Below are 27,643 nucleotides of genomic sequence, written 5' to 3'. Positions count from 1 at the left end.
TCAGCATTCGAGATCCAGACATCAGGCCAGCTGGGGAGCTCAGGGCGGGGGAGCAGATCCATTACCATATGGAGTACTTTTCCATCCCAACACATATCAACATCAACAAGCCTCATAGTTTTTTTTATTTTGAAGAATGTTGCAAGTACATGTGATGACTTTTACCTAGATGTTTGGGATATAAACTTCTCCATCATGTGCTACCAGCTTCTAACATAATAATGGATCAGCCAATGTCTGTAATCCTCGTCTCGCTTTGGAGATCTTAAATGTCATTACTAAGGTCATAATTTTATTTCTTAATGTATTCTTTTCTTCAAAGTGTTACTTTTTTGTGACATTTTTTAGTTATCATCTAAAATGGAGTTGGTGTAAAATCTGATAAGGAAAACCAAAGGTGGTGATGGACGGAGCGTTGACAATACAAACACTCACCCCCAGTCAACTGATCTGGGTTTAATCCATCACCGTTCTTTAGCTCACTCCGCCACCCCAGTTCAGACATGGCAATATGCAAATCAGTCTGACCCTGTGCCTCATGGGAACAGTCCAGCCCGAACTGCCAAACCATGTCTTCCCTGGACCGGAATCAAGCTTCCCAGGACCGGTTTCTGGCATTACAGCCGTCTTCAGCCGGGCTTGCTTGACTCCAGTGGCAAAGTGAGCAAGGGACTCACGTCTGAGCATACCCTGCCAACTTAGGGCGAACAAAGAAAAACCAAAGATGGTGATGGACGGAGCGTTGACAATACAAACACTCACCCCCAGTCAACTGATCTGGGTTTAATCCATCACCGTTCTTTAGCTCACTCCGCCACCCCAGTTCAGACATGGCCATATGCAAATCAGTCTGACCCTGTGCCTCATGGGAACAGTCCAGCCCGAACTGCCAAACCATGTCTTCCCTGGACCGGAATCAAGCTTCCCAGGACCGGTTTCTGGCATTACAGCCGTCTTCAGCCGGGCTTGCTTGACTCCAGTGGCAAAGTGAGCAAGGGACTCACGTCTGAGCATACCCTGCCAACTTAGGGCGAACAAAGAAAAACCAAAGGTGGTGATGGACGGAGCGTTGACAATACAAATACTCACCCCCAGTCAACTGATCTGGGTTTAATCCATCACCGTTCTTTAGCTCACTCCGCCACCCCAGTTCAGACATGGCCATATGCAAATCATTCTGACCCTGTGCCTCATGGGAACAGTCCAGCCTGAACTGCCAAACCATGTCTTCCCTGGACCGGAATCAAGCTTCCCAGGACCGGTTTCTGGCATTACAGCTGTCTTCAGCCGGGCTTGCTTGACTCCAGTGGCAAAGTGAGCAAGGGACTCATGTCTGAGCATACCCTGCCAACTTAGGGCGAACAAAGAAAAACCAAAGGTGGGGATGGACGGAGCGTTGACAATACAAACACTCACCATGGCTTGGCAGTTCGGGCTGGACTGTTCCCATGAGGCACAGGGTTAGACTGATTTGCATATGGCCATGTCTGAACTGGGGTGGCGGAGTGAGCTAAAGAACGGTGATGGATTAAACCCAGATCAGTTGACTGGGGGTGAGTGTTTGTATTGTCAACGCTCCGTCCATCACCACCTTTGGTTTTTCTTTGTTCGCCCTAAGTTGGCAGGGTATGCTCAGACATGAGTCCCTTGCTCACTTTGCCACTGGAGTCAAGCAAGCCCGGCTGAAGACAGCTGTAATGCCAGAAACCGGTCCTGGGAAGCTTGATTCCGGTCCAGGGAAGACATGGCTTGGCAGTTCGGGCTGGACTGTTCCCATGAGGCACAGGGTCAGACTGTTTTGCATATGGCCATGTCTGAACTCGGGTGGAGGAGTGAGCTAAAGAACGGTGATGGATTAAACCCAGATCAGTTGACTGGGGGTGAGTGTTTGTATTGTCAACGCTCCGTCCATCACCACCTTTGGTTTTTCTTTGTTCGCCCTAAGTTGGCAGGGTATGCTCAGACGTGAGCCCCTTGCTCACTTTGCCACTGGAGTCAAGCAAGCCTGGCTGTAGACGGCTGTAATGCCAGAAACCGGTCCTGGGAAGCTTGATTCCGGTCCAGGGAAGACATGGCTTGGCAGTTCGGGCTGGACTGTTCCCATGAGGCACAGGGTCAGACTGATTTGCATATGGCCATGTTTGAACTGGGGTGGCGGAGTGAGCTAAAGAACGGTGATGGATTAAACCCAGATCAGTTGACTGGGGGTGAGTGTTTGTATTGTCAACGCTCCGTCCATCACCACCTTTGGTTTTTCGGAAAATCTGATAACCCAACATCCCCCTTGTGAGTTGTATCTTCAGTAAAAAAAAAAAAGATGCATTCACTTAGATTTTGGTTATGGATTATAAAGGCCCCATACCTATTTGCCAAGAGATTTCTGCCACAAAAAGACAAAAGCTTTAGGTATGCACTTTCTCACAACAACAGACGTGCCCTTTAAATGTAAACGGAAATGCCAGCACTTGCAAAGCGCCCAGCTTCCTCTGACAGAGGTGTCCCGGCGCTGGGGGCCGTCGGGAAGATTAAGCAAGCTATTGCCCAGAGTCACATGGTGCTGGACTAACCTGCCGCCGGGGAGCGAACCGTGAATCCTGTGGTCCGGAGTCTGGCACCCTGGCTGCTGCGCCACACCTCTTCCACATGCTCTTTAGTTTTAACCAAAAATCTCATTGCAATCCAGTAGTACTCATTCATTGATTGGAACTGTTGGTCTTTGAGTAAGGTCTATTGCAAAAATTTTAAGAGTGAGTTGGTAAAGATTTATATAGTTCCCTACCCAAAAGTATTCTTGTTGAGATTCTGTATAATGAGCTAAGAGACCTGCAGTGCCTTTCTTGAGTGTAACTAAATCATGTTACTAATGCCCGTAACTCAGTCCCTAATCTTGTTCTAGGCCAATGAACAGTTGAGGCTTGATCTAGAGAAGTGAAAAAAATCTATCTTTAACCTCCTCGGTTTTATGAAATTTGATTAACTTGCAGTTTACTGAGATCTGCTGTGCATGAAGCCAATCTACTTAAGTAACTTTTTAGGTGCTTGATTTCCATAAACTGCACCCCGGTGCCATGTGTGAGACCGTGGAGGATTCAGCACATTTCTGGCATGTGGCCCTCTTTTTGTTCAAACCTACTGCTTCCCTAACTGCAGTGTTCTGCAGGATCTGGAGCTGGCAAAAAAGGTTAGATGGAGTACCCCGCTCCTCTTGCACAGCCCCCATGAAGGCCACTGCGGTAATACAACCTGGAGTTGATTAGAGCAGCTATCACTAGTACTTGTTTAAATTTTAGAATAAGGGAATTATTTTTCTTTTGAAACTGCCAACCTCTCTTTAAAAATGCGGTTAAGATTGAATTCCGGGATCTTCTCAACTTCCTGAGTTATTCTAATTCCTAGGTATCGCATGGTGGTAGCAATGTGATGGTGTGTGTTTCCCATGTTCCACGCCATTATCTCGGTCGTATTCGCATTGATTTCATATCCAGATATTGTACCAAACTCTTCTGCATGTGCGATAACTGTAGAAAAAGCTGTATCAAGGTCAGCTGTAAAGATCAAATTATCATCTGCATACAGGGCCACTCTCCTCTCCCACTCTTCAAATTTAAACGGAACGATGTTGTGGCCTTCTCTAAGTACCTTTGCGAATGGTTCTATATAGAGGTTAAACAGGAGAGGGGAGAGGGGGCAGCCCTGACGCGTAAACAGTTGAATTCTTGGGTGCACCTTCCCCTATCAATCTTGGGAAGGATCGATCTAGTTAAAATGTCCATGCTCCCCAAGCTAACATTTCTTCTTAGTTCCATCCCACTGGCGTTTGACACAAAGCAAATAGCGAAATGTCAAAGAGAACTAAATTCATTTATTTGGAAGCACAGAGCTACCAGGTTAGCTTGGAAGAAGCTCAGGTGGAAGAGGGAGAAAGGAGGTCTGGCAATGCCCGATTTGCAATATTATGCGTGGGCATTCCAGCTATCTCACTCACAAATGTTGCTGAAAATGCCTACCAGCACAACTGAGGGAGAGTTGTTCCGGGCCATGCTAAGGGGATCAGACTTGTCGGAAGTTGGTTTTATGTTTAAGTTTGGAGACCAACATTTTTTTTTTAAAGTTACGTTGAAAGTTCTTCAGTCAATAGCCAGAAGCTGGTCAGCAATAAGAAGGAGAGTAGGGCTGGGCTACTTTTCAAAAAAGGCACCATTATGGGATTCCCTGGGTACGCCTGCATGCCTCCAGATAGTCTGAGCACACCTCTGAGAGATTCTGGGTTTTCAACATGGGGAGACTTGTTGAAAGGGGCCGTTTTGCCTTCTTGGGAAGATCTTCGCGAGGCGGTGGGGCCCGGTCTCTCCAAGTTTAAATATCTTCAATTGAATAGCTGGGTTCAGTCACAGGCTAAGAGTAACACATTATTAGGGAGGGAGAGCAATCTAGAAGAGCAGCTAATGGCAAAGCCTAGAGGGAGAAGGGAGGTCTCAATGTGGTACTGGGCTATTGCGGAGGAAGCAGATGGCGAATTTAAACTTGCCGATGACTTATGGGGAGACCAGATGAATATACAATGTGATTCGATGTGGATGGATTCATTTAACACCCTGTATAGAATAGTCAAACCTGCTTGGCTTAGGCGCAATCACATCTTTACAGGCCATAGAGCGTACCTCTCCCCACTCAAGCTTTCGAACTTTCAGCCCGGCAAAGTATGTAACAAATGTGGATTGCCAGAAGCATCGGATGTTTACATGTACAAGGATTTTCACCTTATACGTGATTTCTGGGACAAAGTAATAAAATCTATGGAATCTATCCTGATGGTCCCTTTGACTATTAGTTTACGGTTAATCATCTTCGGCCTGGATGACAACATTATGGGCCCTGCAGGATCCTTACTTCTTTATGCAATACTTCTGGCAAGAAGGCAAATATGCAAGTATTGGGCAGAGTCAACAGCGCCGACACACTCAGAATGGCTGGCCTCGTTGTATGAAGTGTCTAGGGTTGACTTGGCCAGATCCTGTAACAAGAATAAACTGGCATTTTGGGATCTACTGAAGTTGTGGAGGTAGGAGTCCGGGTTTTTTTTTTCCCGGGTTCTATAATTATGCCTTTGATGTTCCTCGGACTACCGAAAAGGGTCTCCCAGTCACTTGGTCCGGCAGGTTGTATAAAAACCTAGGTGGAGCAAAAATCTCTTTCCCACGATCCTCCTTCGAGTAATTAAATGTCTTTGGCTGACGGCAGCAAACAACGAGTTTAGCAGGACACGAAAAGAAGGATGGAGGTTATTTTCCTCTTTTTTCTTTCAGTGGGGTTAAGGAAAATGAGGAAAAGAAAAAAAAAAGAAACTGCCAACCTACTCTACGTGTTTCACCCTGCTCCCTTAGTGACAATTTTCTCCTTATTGCAGCACACCACTAAATTCTTAGCGTTGCCCTACGAGGGAAAGTAATGAATGGGTAATGGAAGGAGGAAAAAAGCATTTTACTAGAATAAAGTAATGTGTGAATTAGTTATACAGGGGAGCGAGAAACTTCTACATGTGGACAATTCATTATTTGTTTCCTACCCAAATAAATACCTCACATTACTGTCCCGATTCCTGGACTTTAAAACCAATACAAATGCTTTCGCAGGCATAGAAACTGGTAGCTAAATAAAGAGTAATATATCAACTTTGATCCGAGGTACATATTGAGTAACCAAAGGAAACTAGTAGGTTTCAGGTAAACAAAAAAATGAACCCAATGAACAACAAAGATGCTACCTTAGTTTCCTAGGGCATTGCCAGACTAAAATACAAACTCTTAAAATACTTTGACAATACTAACTGGGTCAGAAAGATGGACAAGCCATTACATCCCACCAACCACTTATTTTTAGGCCGAGCATTCGAGACCTCTTGTATATAGTTTAGTATATACTTACATATGTATGTACTTTGTGGGCTCTGGAGATCTGCGCTAGGAGTTGTCTGCTTCCGCTTAGGGACTTTTTTTCTGTTCAACTGCCTCTGTTTAACTGTCTTGATAGAAAACGACCAGTAGAGGTCAGTAAAATACCAGAATTGCTTTATGCCGAGAGACCTTCTTTTTTTATTTTTCTGGCAACTGTCTCTATTAAACTTTCTTGATAGAAATCGGTCAGCAGAGGTCAGTAAAGTACCAGAATCACTTTAGCATTCTCTAGATTCCAGTCCATAGAAATTGTCTTCCACGAGCACCCGTAGACAATAATATTTTTTTCAAATCTTGCATTTTCATTGAAATGACCACCGAAGGCCCTGAAGTTATATCAAAAACAGAGCTTACCATTGCCCGCTGAAAGGCAATATTTCTCTCCATGTGTTCCCATACCTGGCGTGTCACGCAGTTTGGTGCTTACTTTCCCTCCTTGTCAAAGATGTTTCAGCACCCAGGCTAATGTGCTGCATAGCTGAATACATATAAGGTCCCAAGGCGAGACCGATTGCATTGCAAATGTTTGTTTACTTTTGGTTTGTCTACATTTATGGGCATATAACTTGGACACAGAATGATTTCAACCCGGTGGTTAGGCTTCATATCAAAAAGAATGACCGTGAATGGTGGAAGGAAGGGCCAGGCAGGCGCATGACCACTACAAAAGTATCCTAAACATGATACGCAACCAAGGTGGAAATAACCTAAAAGGATTCAAGGAGACACAGTTCCATGTGTAGTTTTCATACACTACTCAGTGAAACATAAAATAGGCACAACTAGACACAGGAATTACCCAATTAATGGCTGTGTGTGCGCTCAGATTAGGGGAGCAGTGATGTCATATCATGCACCAGTGTTGTTACGGCTAAAGGCGTAAAATACCGACTTTGTGTGTGTATGCACAAATGTGCATGTGGCTACGTGCTAGAATTATTGAACATTGCTATCGGATCATGCACAGATTCCCTAATAGTGAGTAAATTAGAAGACTCAATACATGATTTTGTTGATAAATGACTGTGGGGAAATGAAAGCAAGTCCATAAAGGGACACATTAAAGGTGTTCTTAACATGCGTTATGATTTTGAAAGCTCCTACGTGTATGAATGTTAGACTAGACACAGGTACCATCAAAAAGATGGTCCAATGTGAATGTTGGAATTAGATGAGTAGTAACTTGAAATCATGCAGCAGTGTTAGTACGCCTCAGATAGTAAAAAGAGGCTGTGTTTTTGTGAGTGTTCCTGTATTAGATGAGTTGTGCTGTCAGAAGGTGACCAATCATTGGATAACTTAATGGAGTCAGTAAAGGAGTTTGTCAAATACATATGGCTCTTCTGAGACAAAAGCAACTCTTTAATGAGACACATTAAAGGCCTTCTAAACAGGAGAAATGATTTTGATCCCCCTTTTAGGCATACCCTTCAGTGAAGACTGAAATGGGACTCTTAGATGGGAACCAAACAAAATGCCTGCACAGACGCAGCAGGGACTCAGTAGGGAAGAACAAACTAGGAAAGACACAACAAGAATTTAAGGAGGTAGGCTAAACATGCTTCGCACAGGAGTTTGCGCAGGGGTTGGAAAATGCAGACCCACTCATAATCAAGGCCCTAGAGAGGAATCAACTCTATGTACAGAAAACACATTACAGAGTAACAGGATGGATAGGCACCTAACCATACAAATAAAGTACATTATGCCTCCGATTTGGTGGCCAGCCTAAGTGACCCATATCAGATCTCAAACTTTTTTGACCCCAAACATTGCAAACACTTTTGGGATTTATATGAGCACGTGTAAAATGTAGAACCAGTTCAGTTGTGGATGTAAAGACATGTTGATTCCTAGACCATCTTCAGATGAAGATGCGCCATAGGCAGAAGAAATAACAAGAAGTTTAAGTCAGAAGAGTTTGAACATTTGGTTCAAGGCTGCCCAATAGTCCTAGGTACCTGGACCAGGCAAGGCATGCGAGTACTGTATAACCGAATGTAATGGGGTGCTATCAGTTGTCATAAACATACCTTTGGAAAACAAACAGAAACATTCCAAAGGAGGGCTTTTATAATTGTCCCTTCCAAACTAGGTAAGGAACATTAAAGAGTTCCCTGAGAGCCACTCCAAAATCACGATATACTCCCAGACCAAACAGGATTCATAAAAGGTCGAATTTGATGGGATAAAATACCACACTCGCTAACAAGACCAAAGTCATTGAAGATGTGAAAGATGATGCAGCTGGAGTGGTTCTGGGCGCTGAGAAAGATGCATTTAGCCATGTGGATTGTCTGTTTACAGTGGTGGTGTCTTTAAGATCTGAAAGAAACAGGTTAGTATTAGATTCCTTACCTTCGAATATCCCCAGGCGTCAGACTGGATCCGGGAAGTTTTGCGTAGCAGTACCCCTGCGCATCGGTAGGCGTCGTCCGCGGCTCCGCGTCCGTCGTTGGCGCCGTGATGTCGTCGGAGTACTTAGACACCACCCTCGCGCGCTGACGTCAGTTCTTCTTTTTTCCACGCCAACAAGTGCCGATCCGGAAAAAGTAGTACCCTTAGTCATTTTTTGACTAAACTTTTTCGATCTTTTTGATCTGTTTTTTGAGTCGAACGACTCCATCGGTGCCGGTAGGGATGCCCGTGTTCAAGCCCTGTGCCGACTGCGACCAACTGATGTCGGTTACCGACCCCCATCACCGGTGCCTACATTGTTTGGGGTTCGACCACGATGACAAGACATGCTCCGACTGCCGGGCCTTGACGTCGAAGGCTAGGCGGGAGCGGTCCCGTAAGCGCCTCGAGCTCCGGCAGTCGGCCCCGCGCCGTTCGAGGTCCCGGTCCAGGAGGAGGTCGAGGGACCGGTCGCGGGGCCAGAGTCATCACAGCTCGTCGAGTCGACACCACTCGTCGGGCTCCAAGTCCTCAGGTAAGAGGCACAAGAAGTCAAAGCAGCGACACCGCTATTCTGACTCCCCCCGACGCTCGCGCAATGCGCCCGGGGGTTCGGGCGACACCGCCCATGCGGTTCCGCCACAGGCGTTGCAGCCAGGCCCACACCCGCTGTTCCCTGGGCTTAATGCAATGCCGGAGGAGATTCGTGACTTCCTCGTGGCCATGAGGACTCACTTCCCTCTGTCGAGGGTTGTCAACGCGCCTTCAGGCCCCACAGCCCCGACTGGGGTCCTTGGCGGGCCGGCAGCTTCGGCCCCGGCGCCGTCGGCGACTTCGGTCCCGACGCCGCAAGGCCCCACTGGATCCGGGTCCGAATCGCCGCTGGTCGACCTCACAGCTCCTCCGCCAGCACCGACCCCCAGGGTGTCGCCCCCCGACGCCGTCGCTGGACAACATCGTCCCCGATCCTTCCCTCGGTCCCCATCCGGCGCCGGCCGAAGAACTTTTCTTCTTTGATCCGGCTCCATCTTTTGACCCTGAATTTCAGGAGATGGAGGACGAGGAGGGTTGGGAGGGGTCTGAGGACCCTCGGACACGTGAGTGTCAGTCCTTTCAGGACTGGACAGAGGAGCTAGGGGAGACCAGTGGTCTAGACACCTCGCCTGACACTGGTTTTGTCTCCCCTCCTACGGTGGCTACGGAGGAGGGGGCTGCTTATAGTGTGGTGCTGACACGGGCAGCCAAGGCCTTGGCGCTTACGCTCCCCGTTGCTACTGTGAGGCCTTATATCCTCACTGAGGTCCTTAGACCGCAGGCTGGCTCTCCGGAGACGTCCTGTTGGGCACTTGGTACAGGCCCTCCTGTAGATAGGCACGTCGCCAGGCGCCACCGCCCAGCTCTGGGTGACCTTAGCTTCTCGTCCTCCCTCCCCACCCCGAGAGCCTGGTTATCCAGGCCTCCACTTCCCAATCCGCATTCCAGACTGCTCCCCCAGATCGGGAATCCAAGAGGTACGAACAGTTTGGTAAGAAGCTGTTCCCCGTCCCTTAGCTGCGGACTGCAGTCAGTCAACACTGCGTGTCTCTTGGGCCGTTATACCCAGTCTCTGTGGGATACGGTTGCGGCCGTGCTGCCAGAGTGCCCGGAAGGGGACCGGGCAAAGCTTGCACAAGCCCTAGTGGAGGGACGAGGCGCAGCGCGGTATTCTATTCGATGTGGGCTGGATACCACAGACTCACTGGGCACGGCGATGTCAGCGACGGTGGTGGTTCGCCGCCACGCCTGGTTGAGGTCCGCCAACTTTTCGGCTGATGTCCAGAGCACCCTCATGGACATGCCGTTTGATGGCAGCCACCTCTATGGTGGCAAGGCAGATCATGCGCTTGAATGCTTCAAGGACTCCAGGGCTACGGCCAAGTCCTTGGGCCTGTCGGCCCTGCATCAGCAGCAGTCTGCCTTTCGCTCCTTTCGTGGCCAAGGAAGGGGTGCCCCCACACGTCCTGCCAGCCATGGGCCGCAGACTAACATCCAGAGAGGCGGTGGACGTGGTAACCGCAGTGGCGGTGGCCGGAGACAGCGGCGAGGCCAGTCCACATCCACCCCCGCAGCATCTGCCTCAAAGCTCTCCTAGTCCAAGCTTTCAGGCCCATTCGACACCAGTGGGGGGCAGGGTTCGCCATCACCTCCTCCACTGGCGCACCATCACATCGAACAGGTGGGTGCTGCAAATCGTCCAAAGGGGCTACTCCCTCCCCTTCGAGGGGACCCCTCCAGCCATGCCACCTCAATACCACCGAGTGTCAGGGGATCAATTGAATCTTCTGCAGGAGGAAGTTACGGCCCTCTTGAGCACGTTCCTGGGCCAGAAGTAGGGTGTGGTTGCTATTCCCTCTACTTTCTGGTTCCCAAGAAGGGCAAAGGGGGCCTACGCCCTATCTTAGACCTCCGGGACGTCAACGGCTTCCTCCGGAAGGAGAAGTTCAAGATGCTGACTTTGGCTCAGGTCTTAGCTGCCCTATACCCAGGAGACTGGATTTTAAGCGTTGGACTTGCAGTACACATATTTCCACATCCCCGTCCTACCTGCGGTTCACGGTAGTTCACGAGCACTTTCAGTTTACCGTGCTCCCCTTCGGCCTTACCAGCGCCCCTCGAGTTTTCATGAAAGTGATGGCGGTGTCAGTCTTCCCCTATCTCGACGACTGGTTGTTGAAGGCGGGCTCGCCCCAGACAGTCGTCAGCCACCTCCAGACTACGGCCGACCTCCTGCACCTGCTGGGGTTCTCCATCAATGTGCCGAACTCACACCTGTGCCCCTCTCAGAAGCTCCTGTTCATCAGAGCGGTTCTGGACTCGGCGCAGCTTCGGGTTTATCCTCCCGAACAGCGGGTTCGGTATATTCAGGCTCTGATTACGATCTTTCAGCCTTTATCCCGAGTCTCGGTCAGGTTGACGCTGCGGCTTCTGGGGCTGATGGCCTCCTGCATCCTTCTGGTGCATTACGCCAGGTGGCGGATGCGGGCTCTGCAGTGGGACCTGAAGTTTCAGTGGGCCCAGCATCAGGGCAACTTGTCCGACCATGTCTTGATCTCGGAGGGCACTGCAAGTCAGTTGCAGTGGTGGCTCACGGACCGCGACTGGGTCAGCGGTAGATCCCTCTCCCTTCACCAACCGGAGTACTTAGTTGTGACGGACGCGTCCCTCCTAGGCTGGGGAGGCCACATGGGAGATGCGGAGATCAGAGGCCTCTGGTCTCCGGCGGAGTCCCGGCTCCACATCAACCTTCTGGAGCTGCGAGCGATCCGTCTTGCGCTGAAAGCATTCCTCCCCTCTGTCCGGGGGAGTGTAGTGCAAGTGTTCATGGACAATACCACTGCCATGTGGTACTGCAACAAACAGGGTGGGGTGGGGTTGTGGACCCTATGCCAGGAGGCTCTGCGTCTCTGGCAATGGCTGGAACATCAGGGCGTGACCCTGGTGGTTCAACACCTGGCAGGTTCTCTGAACGCCAGGGCGGACGAACTCCGCCGTCGGTGCATGATGGATCACGAATGGCGTCTGAACTCGGACGTGGCGCAAGGCCTCTTTCAGCAGTGGGGAGAGCCTTGGTTAGATCTATTCGCAACAGAAGAGAACGCGCAATGTCTTCAGTTCTGCGCGTTGGAATTTCCAAGGCGGCACGAGCTTGGAGGCACTTTTCATCGCGAGTGGAGCTGCGGTCTGTTGTATGCCTTTCCGCGTATACCACTTCTGCCCAGAGTGCTGAAGAAGATCAGGCGTGACCGGGCCCAAGTCATCCTTGTGGCTCCGGACTGGGCACGAACATACTGGTATCCCGAGCTACTCAGCATGTCAGTCGATCCCCCGATTCGTCTGCCTCTTCAGGAGGACCTTCTGTCGCAGCAGCAGGGGACGGTCCTTCACCCGAACCTGTCCAGTCTCCACCTCCATGCGTGGAGATTGAGCGCCGACAGTTGAGGCCATTTGACTTGCCTCCTGAAGTCTGTGATGTGATTCTGGCAGCCAGGTGTCCCTCCATAAAATCGTTATACACTTGCAGGTGGAACAAATCTGTGGCATGGTGCACAACAAAGGCTGTGGATCCACTCTCTGCTCCTCTATCTGAGGTTCTCCTCTTTCTTCTTTCTCTTGCCCAGCAGGGCTCTGCTCTGGGCACTATCAAGGGCTACCTCTCTGCCATTTCCGCCTTTTTAAGGCTACCTGATCAGCCCTCTCTTTTCAAGTCCCCGGTTGTAAATAGGTTCTTGAAGGGCATCACTCATATGTTTCCTCCTGTTCCTTTCGTGATGCCTCAGTGGGACTTGAACCTTGTTCTTACTTATTTGATGTGCGCTCCTTTCGAGCCACTTCATAATTGCCCTCTTCGTCTCCTTACTCTTAAGACTGCTTTCCTGGTTGCCATCACCTCTGACAGGAGAGTGAGTGAGCTCCAGGTTCTTTCCTCTAAGCATCCTTTCCTTTCTTTCCATCCGGACAAGGTTGTGTTGAGAACACGTCCCTCTTTCCTGCCCAAGGTAGTCACGGCCTTCCACATCGGGCAGTCCATCACCTTGCCCACCTTCTTTTCGCCTCCGCATCCCTCGAAAGAGGAAGAGAGGCTCCACAGTCTGGACCCAAAACGTGCACTCTCCTTCTACCTTGATCGCACACGCCAGTTCCGTGTGGATGACCAACTCTTTGTTGGTTACGTTGGCACTAAGAAGGGACGGGCGGTGCACAAACGGACCATCTCTCGGTGGGTCGTGTTGTGCATCAAGGCATGCTATTCTTTGGCTAAAAAGGAGCCTCCTGTGGGGCTGAGGGCCCATTCTACTCAGGCCACGGCGGCTACTACGGCCCTGGGCCGAGGAGTCCCCTTACAGGACATCTGTCAGACAGCTACGTGGGCCTCGCTGCACACGTTCGCAAGACACTACTGCCTGGACAGCCAAGTCTGGAGAAATGGCTTTTTCGGCCGTTCCGTTCTCCAGGACTTTCTGGTGTGATTATTGGTTTGCAGACCCACTTTCGGGGTTGGTATTGCTGGGGTATCTATTCTAAGGTAAGGAATCTAATACTAACCCGTTTCTTTCAGATGCACAAGTTACTTACCTTCGGTAACGATGTATCTGTAAGAAACAGTAGTAAGTCTTGGATTCCTTACCACCCCACCCATCTTCCCCGTTCTGCGAACCGATATCTAGGGTTAAGGTTCATCCCTTCTAGGGCCCTAGTTTCATGGCACTAGTGTTGGTTTTTATCATGTCTCTGCGTTTCTGGCGCGAAAAAGCTGTGTATAAGAACTGACGTCAGCGCGCGCGGGCGGTGTCTAGGTACTCCGATGACGTCATCAAGTCGCCAACGACGCCGATGACGGATGCGGAGCAGCGGACGACGCCTACCGACGTGCAGGGGTTCCTGCTACGCAAAACTTTCCGGATCCAGTCTGACGCCTGGGGCTATTCTAAGGTAATGAATCTAATACTAACTACTGTTTCTTACAGATATATCGTTACCGAAGGTAAGTAACTTGTGCACTAGGTATTCCTTAGAGTCATAAAAGTTTCGTTCAAATATTGCATAAAAATATATTTGTGAATTGGGTGCTGCCTAACTGATGTGCAGTCAAAAGAGGACTGTGTCATGAATGGCCATTCTTGCTCGTGGTATTTGCTAAACTAAAAGCACCTGTACTTCAAAGAGCAGTGAGGTGCACACTTCAGTTTCATACAATAGAATTGCAGTATTAAATGGTATCTTTTAGCGATGCAGATATGTTCCAATCCAGTTACTTTTCCATATTCATATATACTTACCTTTTCAGCCTCTGTTGTATTGGCAAGCTTCACTTTTCACACTCACGAACAGTTTTTGTTGATAGCTGTTAAAATATATTATTATTGATAGGCATTTCCCTTTTCTCATTAGCTGTCATTCAAAGCTTCAAGACAACCCAGTTCACGTTTCTAATTGTCAAGGAGTTAAAATTTCACAGCATCAGCCAACATGTGTTTCGCAATATCATCCAGCAAGAGCTTTTCTGATGCTATACCATAAGGTCAGCAGCGCAGAACTGTTTCGAACATTATCTACAAATGGGATACAAGATATATGGGCGGTTGATTTAAAAGTATAATTATTATTGGTGGGCCAGTGCTAAAACTTAGCATCTTCAATGGTTGGCCCATGATAAGGCAAAAAGCAGATGTCGATATGCAATTCTCTATTCGCTGCGCAGTTGGTACCAGTCGGTCTCTGATCATATAACGGCTGGCTTGTGATATTTTATCAGACGCTCTACAAAGCCCAGGATTAACTGCAGGGCCTAACCGGATTGAAATCCTAATTTGTGTCGTATTTATTAGTACCTCTAGTAGAATTGGTACATCAAAGCAGGAACTTCAGTGGTGTGAAGGTGGGGATGGCAATCAAACCTCTCTCTGCACATGATGTGTTACTATGTATCTCCCAACCAGCTTGCACAACCCCTAAAATACAATGCAGTTTCTGGGTACAAGGCGAATTCTGGAAGATATATTTTAATTCCCTATACAAGCGATCCCCAGTGAAACCCGAGGGAGGGAATGCCCAGCCGAGAGTCGAGATTTGAATACAAATGTAAAAACTTTCACATAACCTTCAAAATTGATATGCAGCAATCTGAGGGGGTGGATAGTTTAAATACTGACAATAATACTCTGTTTCCAGTGACCTGCTCCTATGCTTCTGGTTGCCTCATAAAGAACAAGCTATATCAGCATTGGGGGGAAGACACATGACCAAAGGTATCTGGATTTGCAAGCTCCTTGGGTTAAGGCGGAATTTGTTATGAAATGTCAGGATAGGTGAGCACAAGCATACGCAGCCTACATATATACTTCAAATTAGTATAGTTCATTTACCTCCAGACCATGGGTACAGATGGATTAGCACCACTTTGAATTTAGCTCCCAACAATATTGTTTCCCAGTTTAGTGAAAGCAAAGGTGTATAACACACAAATGGCCACTTGACTTAATGTGGGAGCAAACTAAATAACGGCATGCTAGTCAGAGTACAGCAAGGAGGTCCTGTTGAATGTAGTATCTTAGTGTTGTGCACAGCCAGTGACTTTATTGTCGAGCAAGAAAACAAGTCATAATAGCTCTGGACACCATTTTATTGATATTGATCACTAAGTGTATTGGCAGATAGACAAAGGATTAAAACAAGAAACCCCCAAGATGGCGGCGGTGTAGGACGTGTTCCTCCCGCTCCGCCCGGCTTGTAGCGTGGATTACGCGTCTCCTGGTGCCCATCCATACACCGGAGGGGGCGACGATTGATCGCCTCAGGCAGCTGGTGACAGGGATACCCTTCCTGTGGGCCGGGCGGCCGGGGATCCACGTCGAGGCTCGGCCGGAGCCTGGGCGGCGCCGGAGCGGACCCCTAGCATGCCATACTGACTTGCGCCCATCCGGAGTCGGAGATAGCGACTCGTGCCTGAGAGGGGCCGATAGCGACCAAGGGCCTGCACACCCCGGGCCGAGTGGATTCTGCGGCCTGCTGGCTCAGGGGCGCCCTGTGAGCGTTGGAGGCTGTCCGTAGTGGTGGGTGCGGCCTGTAGGCCCGGCAGCTGGCGAGAAGCCTCCGCAATCGAGACGCGCCCAGCGACCCTGAGGCCTACCGCTGGAGGGCCGTGATAGCTCTCCAGGACCCAGTGAGAGCGGAGTCTGCAACGGCTCGGCGGCGCTGTAGGCGGGCAGGCCTGGCGGCAGCGGTGTGGACAGGGAGCCGGCCAGAGGAGAGGCGGACCTGCAGCGACACGGCAGAGTGACGGGGAGAGGGGCCCAGGGGGTCCGGAGCCGCCTGCAGCCTGGCTCAGCCGCATCAGAGGGACCGGCGACAATCCCTACGATCGCCATGGAGGGTGTGATGCGAAGTACCGGCCTATCGTTTTACGAGGGAGGCGCAAGTACCCTAGATCCGAGGGGACTACCTGAGGCCTAGCAGCACACGGAAGGCCCCTCCAGCACTTTCCCTAGCGGGCCCCCCGGGCAGAAACTGTGTGGCACCAGCAGCGGAGCACCTGAAAGGAGCGGGGTCCTTGTCTCCAGAGGACCGAAGGCGGTTGAGGGCCCAGGACACAGCGCAGAGAGGTAGGCCGCAAACTTGACCCCGAAGGCGGGCTCCTCCTCCCCCCCTGCGACCTCGAGGTGGCGAGGCACCGAGTGGTTTGGATCCTCGCGGAGTGACCACCGACGAGGGGGGGGTCCGGCGACTGCCAATTGACCGCGGACAGGGAGCCCTGGCAACTGGAGCGGAAAGTGGGTCTGCGGGGGGATATTGACATCCTGAGCTTGCCCTATCATCGGCCGTAGGGCCCCCCAGTGCAGTGGCGACTAAGACGGAGGGAAGAGGAGCACCAAGAGCACCGACAGTGCAGGTGGGCCACAAAGCTAGTGCTACAGCAGGGAGCCCCACTGCCTAGAACCCCCTCCTATTGGGTATCACAGTGCCAAGGCCGTGTACACAGGGTGCCCCCGACATGGCTGGCATTAGGGGCAAGAAAGACAGGGTCGTCAAGGACGTGATGCCGAAGTCGGGTAATGGGAGCCCCCAGCAGGCAACGGCGCAGGCGACACATCAGGCCGACGAGGAGGCCCCAGCCACCAAGGCATTCATGATGGAACTCTTTGCGGCTATCAACGAGGACATCCTGGAGATACGCTCCCAGCTCTCCTCACTCTGGAGGAGCATGATGTGGGCACCGGAGCAAAATCTGGATTTACAAGTGCATGCGGAAGACTTGGAAAACCGCTCGTGGAGAAACAACATCAGGATTAGAGCTGTGCCCTGGAAGGGTGAGGGGTAAAGCCTCTGAGACTACGTTTTGGCGCTGTTCCGTCAGGTCCTGGGTGAGGGGGATGACTTTGAGCTCAAACTGGACAGGGTCCACAGGGTTGGCCTGCCAAGGGGGGCACAGGCCCCACCACCGGACATACTGGTTTGCGTCCATGACTTCCAGATTAAGGAACAAATCCTGCGCAAAGCAAGAGATCCTGCAGGCATCCAGTTCCGTGGGCACCATCCTGCCCTCTTTCAGGATTTTGATTTTAGATAGTTAGAGGTATGTCTTAAGTCTTGAGGAAGCTCGTTCCACCACTTTGCTGCTAGGTAAGAAAATGAGCGACCTCCTGTCCTTGCTTTATTAATGTGTCTTGTTCTGGCGAGGGCTGATTGAAGGGATCGTAAGTTTCTCGTGGGAACATAAAATTCGATCTTTTCCTGAAGTATTCTAGGGCCTGTTTTGTAGAGAGCTCTATGAGTATGGCTGAGTAGTTTGAAAACTGCTCTCTGGCGCATCGGCAGCCAATGCAATTTCTTTAAGCAGTCCGAGGCGGAATCAAACTTTCCCTTATTGCAGACAAGTTTAGCTGCTGCATTCTGCAGTACTTGTAGGCGTGTGAATAGATGTTCATTCATGCCTACAAATAAGGCATTGCCATAGTCCATAAGACTGACCAGCAAAGCTTGTGTTACCGAGCGTCTGCAGTCCAGCGGTATCCATGAGAACAGTCTGGCTAAAAGCTTAAGGATAGCGAAGCCTTTGCCACAGAGGGATTGCACACGATCCTTCATGGTCAGGGCGTCATCTATAGTAATTCACTGGAGCCTGCCCAAAGGCAAATGATATCATCTATGTACCTCCCCCAGAATATAATGTATTTGCTCCTTCGGGAGGCAGCTCTGCCGGAGGCATACTCCCTCTTATACCAGACCATAAAGAGTCCGGAATTAGAGGGAGCGAAACGAGAGCCTGTGGCAGTTCTCTGCAATTGATGGTACCATTTCCCATAATGCTTAAAGCAGTTCTTGTCAGGATTCGGTCTATCATATCCAATATCATGGCATTCTTCAGGAGACCGAACGCTACCACCACGCACAGCTACTACACTGGGCACTAACCCCCAGGTGAGAGAAGCAGCTACACGTCCCCTCACCAAATTTGAAGCCTTTCTGACCAAATCCTCCTCCATGAAGGGTGCTATCACATTTATACATGGGTTCCTTCTTTCCACTGCCGTTTCTCCTGGGCCTCGCTACATGTCCATGTGGGAGGGGGTGCTCCAACGGGATATTCCTGACACGGAATGGACACACTTATGGTCGGACATAGCTAAGTTTAACCACTCTGTGGAACTAAGGGAGGCACACATGAAAACCATGATGGATTGGTACTTGTACCCTGCCAAACTGCGACAGATATTCCCCGACACTTCGGATAGATGCTGGAGGGGGTGTGGCCTTTTGGGAGACTTCCAGCACATATGGTGGGATTGCCCTATCATCCGCCCATTTTGGGAGGAAATTCTGGCCCACATCAAGGAGATGCTGGGGTACCCCATTCCTACCTCGATAGCCACTACCCTTCTGGGTCTCCGTGATCCTACTCTCGACCTTCAAACTAGGGCGGACAAGAGGATCATGTGGCTCAGTATAGGGGCTGCCAAGCTCACCCTCGCTGCTGCATGGAAACAAAGGGAAGCACCGGCCATCTCTCTTTGGCACTCGCGCCTTTGGAGGAGGCTATTTATTTTATTTTATTTTATTTTATGTTATTTGTAAAGCGCAACACTCATCCCAAGGGATATCAAGGCGCTGATGCTAGAACTGATAAATCTGCCAACCTGGCGCTAGTATGCTGATACTTAAGGTTTGGGGAATAGATGTGTTTTTTATTTTTTCCGGAACTGAAGATAGTTAGAGGTATGTCTTAAGTCTTGAGGAAGCTTGTTCCACCACTTTGCTGCTAGGTAAGAAAATGAGCGACCTCCTGTCCTTGCTTTATTAATGTGTCTTGTTCTGGCGAGGGCTGATTGAAGGGATCGTAAGTTTCTCGTGGGAACATAAAATTCGATCTTTTCCTGAAGTATTCTAGGGCCTGTTTTGTAGAGAGTTCTATGAGTATGGCTGAGTAGTTTGAAAACTGCTCTCTGGCGCATCGGCAGCCAATGCAATTTCTTTAAGCAGTCTGAGGCGGAATCAAACTTTCCCTTATTGCAGACAAGTTTAGCTGCTGCATTCTGCAGTACTTGTAGGCGTGTGAATAGATGTTCATTCATGCCTACAAATAAGGCATTGCCATAGTCCATAAGACTGACCAGCAAAGCTTGTGTTACCGAGCGTCTGCAGTCCAGCGGTATCCATGAGAACAGTCTGGCTAAAAGCTTGAGGATAGCGAAGCCTTTGCCACAGAGGGATTGCACATGATCCTTCATGGTCAGGGCGTCATCTATAATAATACCCAGGTTTTTTGCGAATTGTTTTGGGGTGGGGGCCTTGCCTAAGGTGAGTGGCCACCAGGTGGCGTCCCACACTCGTGTAGCGCCGCCGAACAATAGGATTTCGGATTTGCCGGCGTTCAGTTTCAGGCAATGTGTGTGCATCCACTGGGCCATTTCAGAAAGACAGTTATGCAGTTTTGATTTGGTGATATCTAGTTTTTCGTCCAGGGCCACCATCAGTTGCGTGTCATCCGCATAGGAGCAGATGCCAATGCCCCACTTCCTCCCAATTTTAGCTAGTGATGACATATAGACATTGAAGAGGGTGGGGCTTAATGAGGCACCTTGAGGGACCCCGCAACCGATGGGATTGGGTTTGGAATGAAATTGGCCCATATGCACTGCTTGTGTACGGTTACTCAGAAATGAATGTAACCAGCTTAGGGCAGTAGAGTGAACTCCTTTTTCATAAAGGATGTTCAACAGGGTGTTGTGGGAGACCGTGTAGAACGCTGCAGACAGGTCCAACAGTATCAGAGCCACCGCCCCTCCTTGGTCGGTGCATGATCTGACACTGTCCGACACAGCCAGCAGCGTTGCCTCAGTGCTGTTGTTGGCTCTGAACCCTGTCTGGGAGGGATCAAGGAGATGGTTTGTTTCCAGATATTTAGTCAGCTGACCATTTACCAATTTCTCTAAGACCTTAGAAAGGTAAGGGAGCTGAGAGATGGGGCGGTAATTTTCGGGGTTAAGGACGTCCGTCCCAGCTTTTTTCAAGAGGGGAATCACTGAGGCATGTTTCCATAAGTCCGGGAAGATGGCAGTTCTTAGGGATTTATTAAAAAGCTGGGTGATCAGGAGGCAGAGCGTGGAGGCAATCTTTAAGAAGACGAAATGGGGGCAGGGGTCCAACGGGGAACCTGATTTTACTGTACTCATAGCTTTCAGAACCTCATCAACTGTGAGGGGCTCAAAGCTGCCCAGGGTTGGTGTAACTTCCGGATAGGGAGTGGGCGGGGCTGTATTGGTTACATTGGTTGTACTATGGGAACTCTGGGGACTGAAGGTGGTGTAGATCTTTCTAATTTTTTCGGTGAAAAAAGCACTAATTCTTTCACAGGCCTCTACCGAAGGGGTAAGCGTTGAAGTTGTGCTAGACGGCTTATTGAGTTCCTTAACAATTCTAAAAAGTTCTTTGGCTGAATTGCAGCTCTCATTGATGCGCTGGAAATAGTAATTTTTTTGTTGAAAGATTATAGGATCTCAATTTGAGCATATAATTTAGTTTGTTTGCTTCGTTTTTGAGCCGTCTCCATAGATGTTCAAGTTTCTGGCACTCCCTCTTGAGGCTTTTTAATTGTGGGGTGTACCATTTTTCCGTATGAGGCCGTTTCCGGGATTTCCGAATAGGGGCCAGTTTGTCTAGCGTTTGATGAATCTCAGTTTCAAGAGTGGCTGTATCTGCACATACTGTGGTGTCATCTGAGAACTCTATATTAGTATTTGAAAAATGTGCTTCAAAGGTGCATTTGTTAACTTGCCTCCAGGCTCGGTTAGAAATCTGATGGGTTACCCTGGATTTCATTGGTTTAATGGGTAAACCCAGTGTGAAGACTATGAGGGAGTGATATGTCCAAAGTAATGGCAAGGTCTCATGAATGTCTGTGGCTTCGATGTTAGAGAAGAGTAGATCGAGCGTATGCCCAGCTCTATGGGTCGGTCCCTCTATCCACTGTTTAAGATTAAGGATCCTCATATCACTCTCCAGTTGGGAGACTGCTAGAGTGTCTCTTTTCTCATAGTGCATATTAAAATCTCTGATTACCAAGTAGTTATTGTATTTTAGGCAAGTTGGTAGAAGTTGGGTGAGTAATTTAGTGCTAAAATTGACTTGTTGGCCAGGGGGGGTTATAAATTACTGTTCCTGCTAGTATGGTGAGGCCTTCGTGGAGTAATTGAAAAGGGAGAACTTGATGTTCATTGTAGGAGGTTACCTGCACCGAAAGACAAGTCAGGTGGTCTTAAAATATAATAGCACCCTCCCCAGCTTCCAACTCTGTCTTGTTTGATAATTTTGTAGTTACTAGGTAATGCATTGGCCAGGTCTGGGGCGTTAGTGTCATTCAGCCAAGTTTTGGTTATAAAAACCAAATCGGGGTTCTTTTCATTCAGCAGGTCCCATATGACAATGGCATGCTTGGGAAGGGATCTAGCTTTGAAATATAGGCAGAGAAGCTTCAAGTAATCACAGCTCTTCGTAGTAGATTAAGTATGGAAAGAATGGCCGACATATTCCTAGACGACTTTAAGAATTTTGAATTCCGCTGGGGCCCCTTGGTTGCTTTCATCTCCAAAGGACTGCCTTCCGCAGTGTGTCCTGCTAGTGTAAGAGCCCTCCACTTGTTTCAACTGTGATCTGCTCATATTGTGCGCCCTACCTTTAGTTCCTATGAGTTGCTACCACCACGGGGAGGGGGAGGATTGTGGGGGGTTTCTTAATTTGTTATCATTTCTGTGTACCCCGCTTACCGCTTCTTCATGGCGAACCCCACCAGGGTGCCACACGAGGTAGTTGCCTTTGACCTGCCTTGAGAGGATAGTTGTTGACTTTATGATGGACAATTCCGATCAGACTTTGGTTGGTTGGCACTGCAGGGGTCTGGCCTACCTGCCACTGGTTGTGCATTTACCCAGCGAGCCGGGAGGCGCACCTCTTTGCCAGGATTGCACCTATTAGAACCCTAGCTGATGTGCCTGGGGCCTGGTTGAACTGAGTTTGGTACGGTGTGGTGGGTTGAATGTGGGCCACTTTCATAGCTTACCCCTGCGTGGGAGATGCGCGGGATTGTCGCAATGTCATCCCTTTTTCAATGTTTTACAAAGAAATGCCAATAAAAATACTTTTGAAAAAACAAGAAACCTACTTATCCGCTAAGCAAATCAAACTCCTGACTAGGTGTAGATTTTTTTTTTTTTACTTACCCATGAGACTACTTGATAGTAAAGCATTAATATCGGTGGTCTGTCGTTCAGCAGGGTAATTGTAGTAACTGAGTGTTAGTGAGCAAGCACAGATCCTGGAAGCTGATGTCTGCCGGAAAAAGGCAAAGGACAGAGGCACAGATACTTCACACATATTCGATCGGGCATACAGAAAATGGAACCGACTAGAACAGCAGGTAAACAGGAGCAAGAGAGCTGTTCCCAAAGAGGAGGCACTGGAGTCACCTTACTGTCTATTATTCAACCGGACTGACAGAATATGGAACTCCCAAGGAAGCAGCAATAGACGCTAAAGACTTCAGTTGCAGATCTCTAAGTAGGGCATAGCCCTTCTGAAGTAACTGATATGGGTTTATACATATGACTGGTTGTGTGCTGTCTGGATGCGTCAGTACCCTCTTACAAACATTGTGGCATCATTCTGTGTTGGCCAAGGCATTGTGTTGACCGCTTGATCCAGTAGGCTGCTATACAGGAGTCTTACTGGGTGAAGATCTTTGACACCTTTCTTTTTTAAATGATCTGTTGTGCAAACCCATTGGGAGTTACATGTGAAACATTGCATTACTTCCTTCCCAACGGACAACAACCGTAACATGCTGGCGGTGGAACCTATTGTCAGCTTGAGGTTGATCACATTAACCTGGTTCCCCTGACAAGCAAGGAGGTAAAAAATAATTAAATTATTTGATTTACTTCCTAGTTCACACAACCACAATTACAGAGTGCGCTGCTTTTTAAAATAATTTATACATTTTGGTTCTCCAGTAAAGCTTTAAAGACATTTAATCTACTCCAATGTATATTTGGAGTTTGGATTACCTATAAACATTATTCTGGGCATGAACGAGGCACTAGGAGTTGTGTGAGTGCACCTATGAGTGTTGTGCATTGTAATTTTGGTATGTTGGGAGGAAACTGGACCAGAATAATGTTTGATAACTCTCTGTTTCTCCTTTTCAGATTGTAATAGGGCTGCAGAACAGCTGAAGAACAACCCACGACACAAGTGTTATCTTGAGGGGGTCTCACTGCATCAGTTGGAGAAGCTGTTTTCCGTCCTAAGGGGTCACCTGAAGGGACAGGACCTGTCTCAGACCCTTGAGGATATTAAGCGGGAGACCACACTTGACCCAGATGAAGACCTGAACAAGTTGGGTGATAAAGAACTAGCTAAACGGAAGAGTCTGATGGATGAAACATTTGAGAAGAACCGCAAGAGAAAGGAAGACCCTGAGTTCAAATACAATGTAGAAGTGGAGTTCCCACAGGATGGGCAGCTTGAAGAGTGTGAATGGGATGCTGAATCTGACGATAATGTCTAAGGACTCTACAAAGACGATAGCTGGTGACTGGAAGCTAGCATAGGCTGAGGGAAGTTTTATGGAATTTGTAGTCTTAATCACCTACTAAACTTTCAAGCTTTTTATCCAGCTTGGAAAGAAAGAAGCGCGGATGTTCCCCATTCGAAATCTGCGCGTGCTTTGCCTGCCCGTTTTATCTAACCACTCTTACGTTCTGCCTTCCAAAAAGTGTTCTTCCAACAGTTACCATGTATTTGCAGACGTGGGTCTGCCAATTAGAACCGAATCTTCAGTTATTCCTCTATCACGAGAGAGTAACCCTTTGCACCTTCCTGTGCCATAACATCCCTTGTCCTTACAGCTAGCTGCAATGAGCGAGCGTGTTTGCTGCATTGAGCTTGTTTTCCCTTCAGTGAAGCTGATGCTAACATCCCTTAAACGTCGCCTGCCTTCAGGAAGGTACTTCAAAATTAGCTGTGAGCAGTGCTGTGTGTAAATGCTCCTTCTCAGGGGGTGAGTGTTTCCGTTTTTGCGTACATACCCTGATGGGAATGAACCTCATTCGGAAGCCAAGGAACTGTAGACCAGTTTTCATTTGAAATGTAGCTTTTACTTTCTCTCTTAAATTGAACTATTACTTGAAGACCACTCACATGATTGCTACATCTGTCAACATGAGATGAGTTGTATGAAACAATTCCTGTTCCAGTGAGCAACCTACTTTCTATGTCCTAAAGCCACAGACAGTATATTCGTATATTATTCATTTGACAAGATGCATAGAAAAGTCTGTGCTTCAACAATAAGGACATACCTTCTCTTATATATCAGTTTTTTTTATTGATGCCAATACCTTGACTAATCAGAACACAAGGTTACATGACATCCAACGGTTTATCCATGCAAAAGGTCAGGAGACCCTCTTTGATACACATCCTCTTCAAGTCCAGGCTACTAAGAAGGGATAGAAAGATATGATTATAATTGATTATGTTCCATGCAAAATATTAAGCTGTATCAAATAAGGAAAATATTAGGATGCATCAAATAAGAGCAAAAACAAAATTCTACATTATTTAAGGAATTATTCATTTATTCTCTAGAGTAGCGATACTGAACTTTTTGACTTGTATTGACCCCCGCTGAATCATTATTGGAAGCCAGGGACCCCTGGCTTAAGCAAATTCTATGATTTGAACCTCAAAACAATATAAAAACACAAAAAACAATGTACACCAAACAATTCAAATATAAAAATATTTTGTGTAATTCGCAATCCAATTTAGAAAAAGTTTTCACATTTTCAATTTTGCTTCTTTACTCGTACATAGTTGAAAAAAATCTAATTTTGTCATTTTAATATTATTTAATTTTGTAAAACAGTTACGCCTGAGTAGGCCGTGCTGACCCCCATGCATCCTCGGACAAGTTAGGAACCACTGCTCTAAGGGATTTTGATACATGATCAACCTTGTATACCAAAACTGTTGTAAAAGATCTTGTAGAATGATGTGAGTAAATGATGTGTTACAACAGAAAGTCCTACAAATTAGGGAAAGCGTGGGTTTAATTTGCCTGCGTCTTACAAACTCTGGATTTGGCGAAATCACTTTATCTGCTGCCATCTCAATTGACTGTCAGATTGGCAAGGGTTGTGTTTGTGTTGTCTGACAAGTTTTAATAGCAATTTGCCCCTCTCCCCTGAAAGTGGCTTCGTCCATGGCAAGGAAAACAGACCAGACAAAGCCAAATACTAGATGGAAAGGGAACTGGGATGAGAGGGCGCAAGAACCTCACAGATTCCCCAGGTCTTCTTGAGGATAGCTCTCTTAGGTATTACGTCTCTAGTTGCAAAACAATTATATACTGACGTTCTCTGGTAACAGAATTGACTCACTAATCAAAGAGAACACTTTTAGTGTTTTAGTACAGGTGAAAGGCACAAACGATTCACAATGATACAATAACAAACGAGTATACTCACCAGCTTCGAAATTAGGGGCCACACTAAGGCTAAGCCAAGCGGGATGAAGATAGTAAATCAGAGAATCAGATGAGAGATTAGGACTCTTCTGGGAAGGGAATATGGAAAAGCACAGCAATACGACAAATCCAAAATGCAATTCAATGTCAGCATGATATGCAAATGGTTAGGTAACTGAGGAACACAGAAGGGAAAAATAACGAATGTGGGGAATGGGAAACAGTGAACTAACTACGTGGCAAGCAGAACACAGCACAACTGGGAAAGTTGGCAGGCATTTACCTTAAGCCTTTATTTTATTTAAATAGTGCCGCTGCCTGTCTAAGCCCTGAAGTCTCACCTTTGCCCCAGACTGGCCTGCTACTCATCGACCCCCAGCTGCCAAGGTGTGGTCCATCCCAGAATTAAAGGAAGGTGTCCCACACGTCTTTGTGTAGGAGCACTCAAACCCTTAGTACCATGCTGATTCCTGCGAGTACTCCCTTTCGATCCACCTTGCTGGTGCTAGTTTTTCAAGTATTATTTTTCAAAGGAATCCACTAATCTGGGGACGTGAACAAAAGATTAAACTCTGCAATTGATCTTTCACATTCCTTGAATCTAGTGCAGAAACCACCTCAATTTTTCGGGACTCATCCTTTATAACCGATACAGTGGGAGCTACTGGGTAATAGTGCATGCTTTACTCTGAAGACGCGATCACAGGGTAGACTGTCCTGCCCTTTGGGAGCCCTAGAGCTACTGCTACCTGTCCCTGCCAATCTGGGTATTGAAATAGACTTGCAAACGGAATGTCAATGTGGAATCAAAACCGGACAGTGACAAAAATAGAGCTGATAACCAAAATGTCCTTCCTTGTATTTGGCACCTTTTGCCGATGGCGATTTGTTTTGACCTGTTATAGGTGAAGTAGAGTATTAGCTTGAATAGTACAGATTGATGACAGTAACTGAAGGTCAGAGATTTGTATGGAAATATCTGCACATAGTTGTGCATGAAAGCCAAACAGGGATTTACATGGAAAATTGCAAAGAGATGAATGCAACAAGTTGTTATATGCGTGTTCGGCTACGGGTAACCAGTTATACGACTGTTGGTTGTTGGTTCATAGTATATCAGCGGAGATATTGTCCCAAAGATTGATTGCTTCTCTAAATCTGACCATTTGTTTGGGATGATGACTGTTTGGTTTAAATGTGACTGTGCCCTATCACTGTCGCAGAACGTTCCAGAATTTGGAGATGAATCGGGATGCTCTATCAGTTACAAATTTAAATGGTAATCCATGTAATCTCAAAGAATCCCTCATAAATAGCATGACCAATTGTGGAGGTTAGGTATGTTGTGTAGCAGAAGAAATGTGCATATTTGATTTTTTTTTAAAAGTCAACAACCAGAAAAGGAATGCGTTTTTGTTATGGTGATAAGTCGGTTGTGAAATCCAAATTCCAGGGTTGATTGGGTTTTGAGAGGGTTATCAAGAGACCAAATAGCTTTTGGTGAGTTTTCTTTATTTGAGCACAAATGGAACACTACCTGTTCCCACATTTGTCACACTCACAGTTCTAAGACTAACGTTTTCCTTTCACCAAACTTACCTGCACTTGGGGAGGCATGACATTAGCACAAAGCTCTGTAAATCGGTAGTGTGAAGAAACAGTTTTCCCTTTAAAAAACCATTCTTGAAAAACACTGGGAATTGAGCTGGGAGGGAGTACCACCCAGTCAGAACCA

General features: G+C 47.8%; 1 protein-coding gene across 3 annotated transcripts in view; it reads left to right on the top strand.

Annotated features, from left to right (window-relative positions):
- Positions 1–27,310, top strand: part of CEP19 (centrosomal protein 19) — a 129,066-nt gene extending 101,756 nt beyond the window's left edge. For all 3 annotated transcript variants that reach the window (XM_078665760.1, XM_078665761.1, XM_078665762.1), the window contains exon 4: positions 23,585–27,310. In XM_078665760.1, coding sequence (XP_078521886.1) covers positions 23,585–23,946 — 362 coding nt within the window. In that variant the 3' untranslated portion in view covers positions 23,947–27,310. The remainder of the gene's footprint in view (positions 1–23,584) is intronic.
- The last annotated feature ends 333 nt before the right edge of the window (positions 27,311–27,643 follow it).

This window comes from Lissotriton helveticus, chromosome 11 (assembly GCF_964261635.1).
Source record: "Lissotriton helveticus chromosome 11, aLisHel1.1, whole genome shotgun sequence".
Lineage (NCBI taxonomy): Eukaryota > Metazoa > Chordata > Amphibia > Caudata > Salamandridae > Lissotriton > Lissotriton helveticus.
The sequence above is the reverse complement of the archived record's forward strand: the minus strand, read 5'-3'. Positions and strand labels throughout refer to the sequence as shown.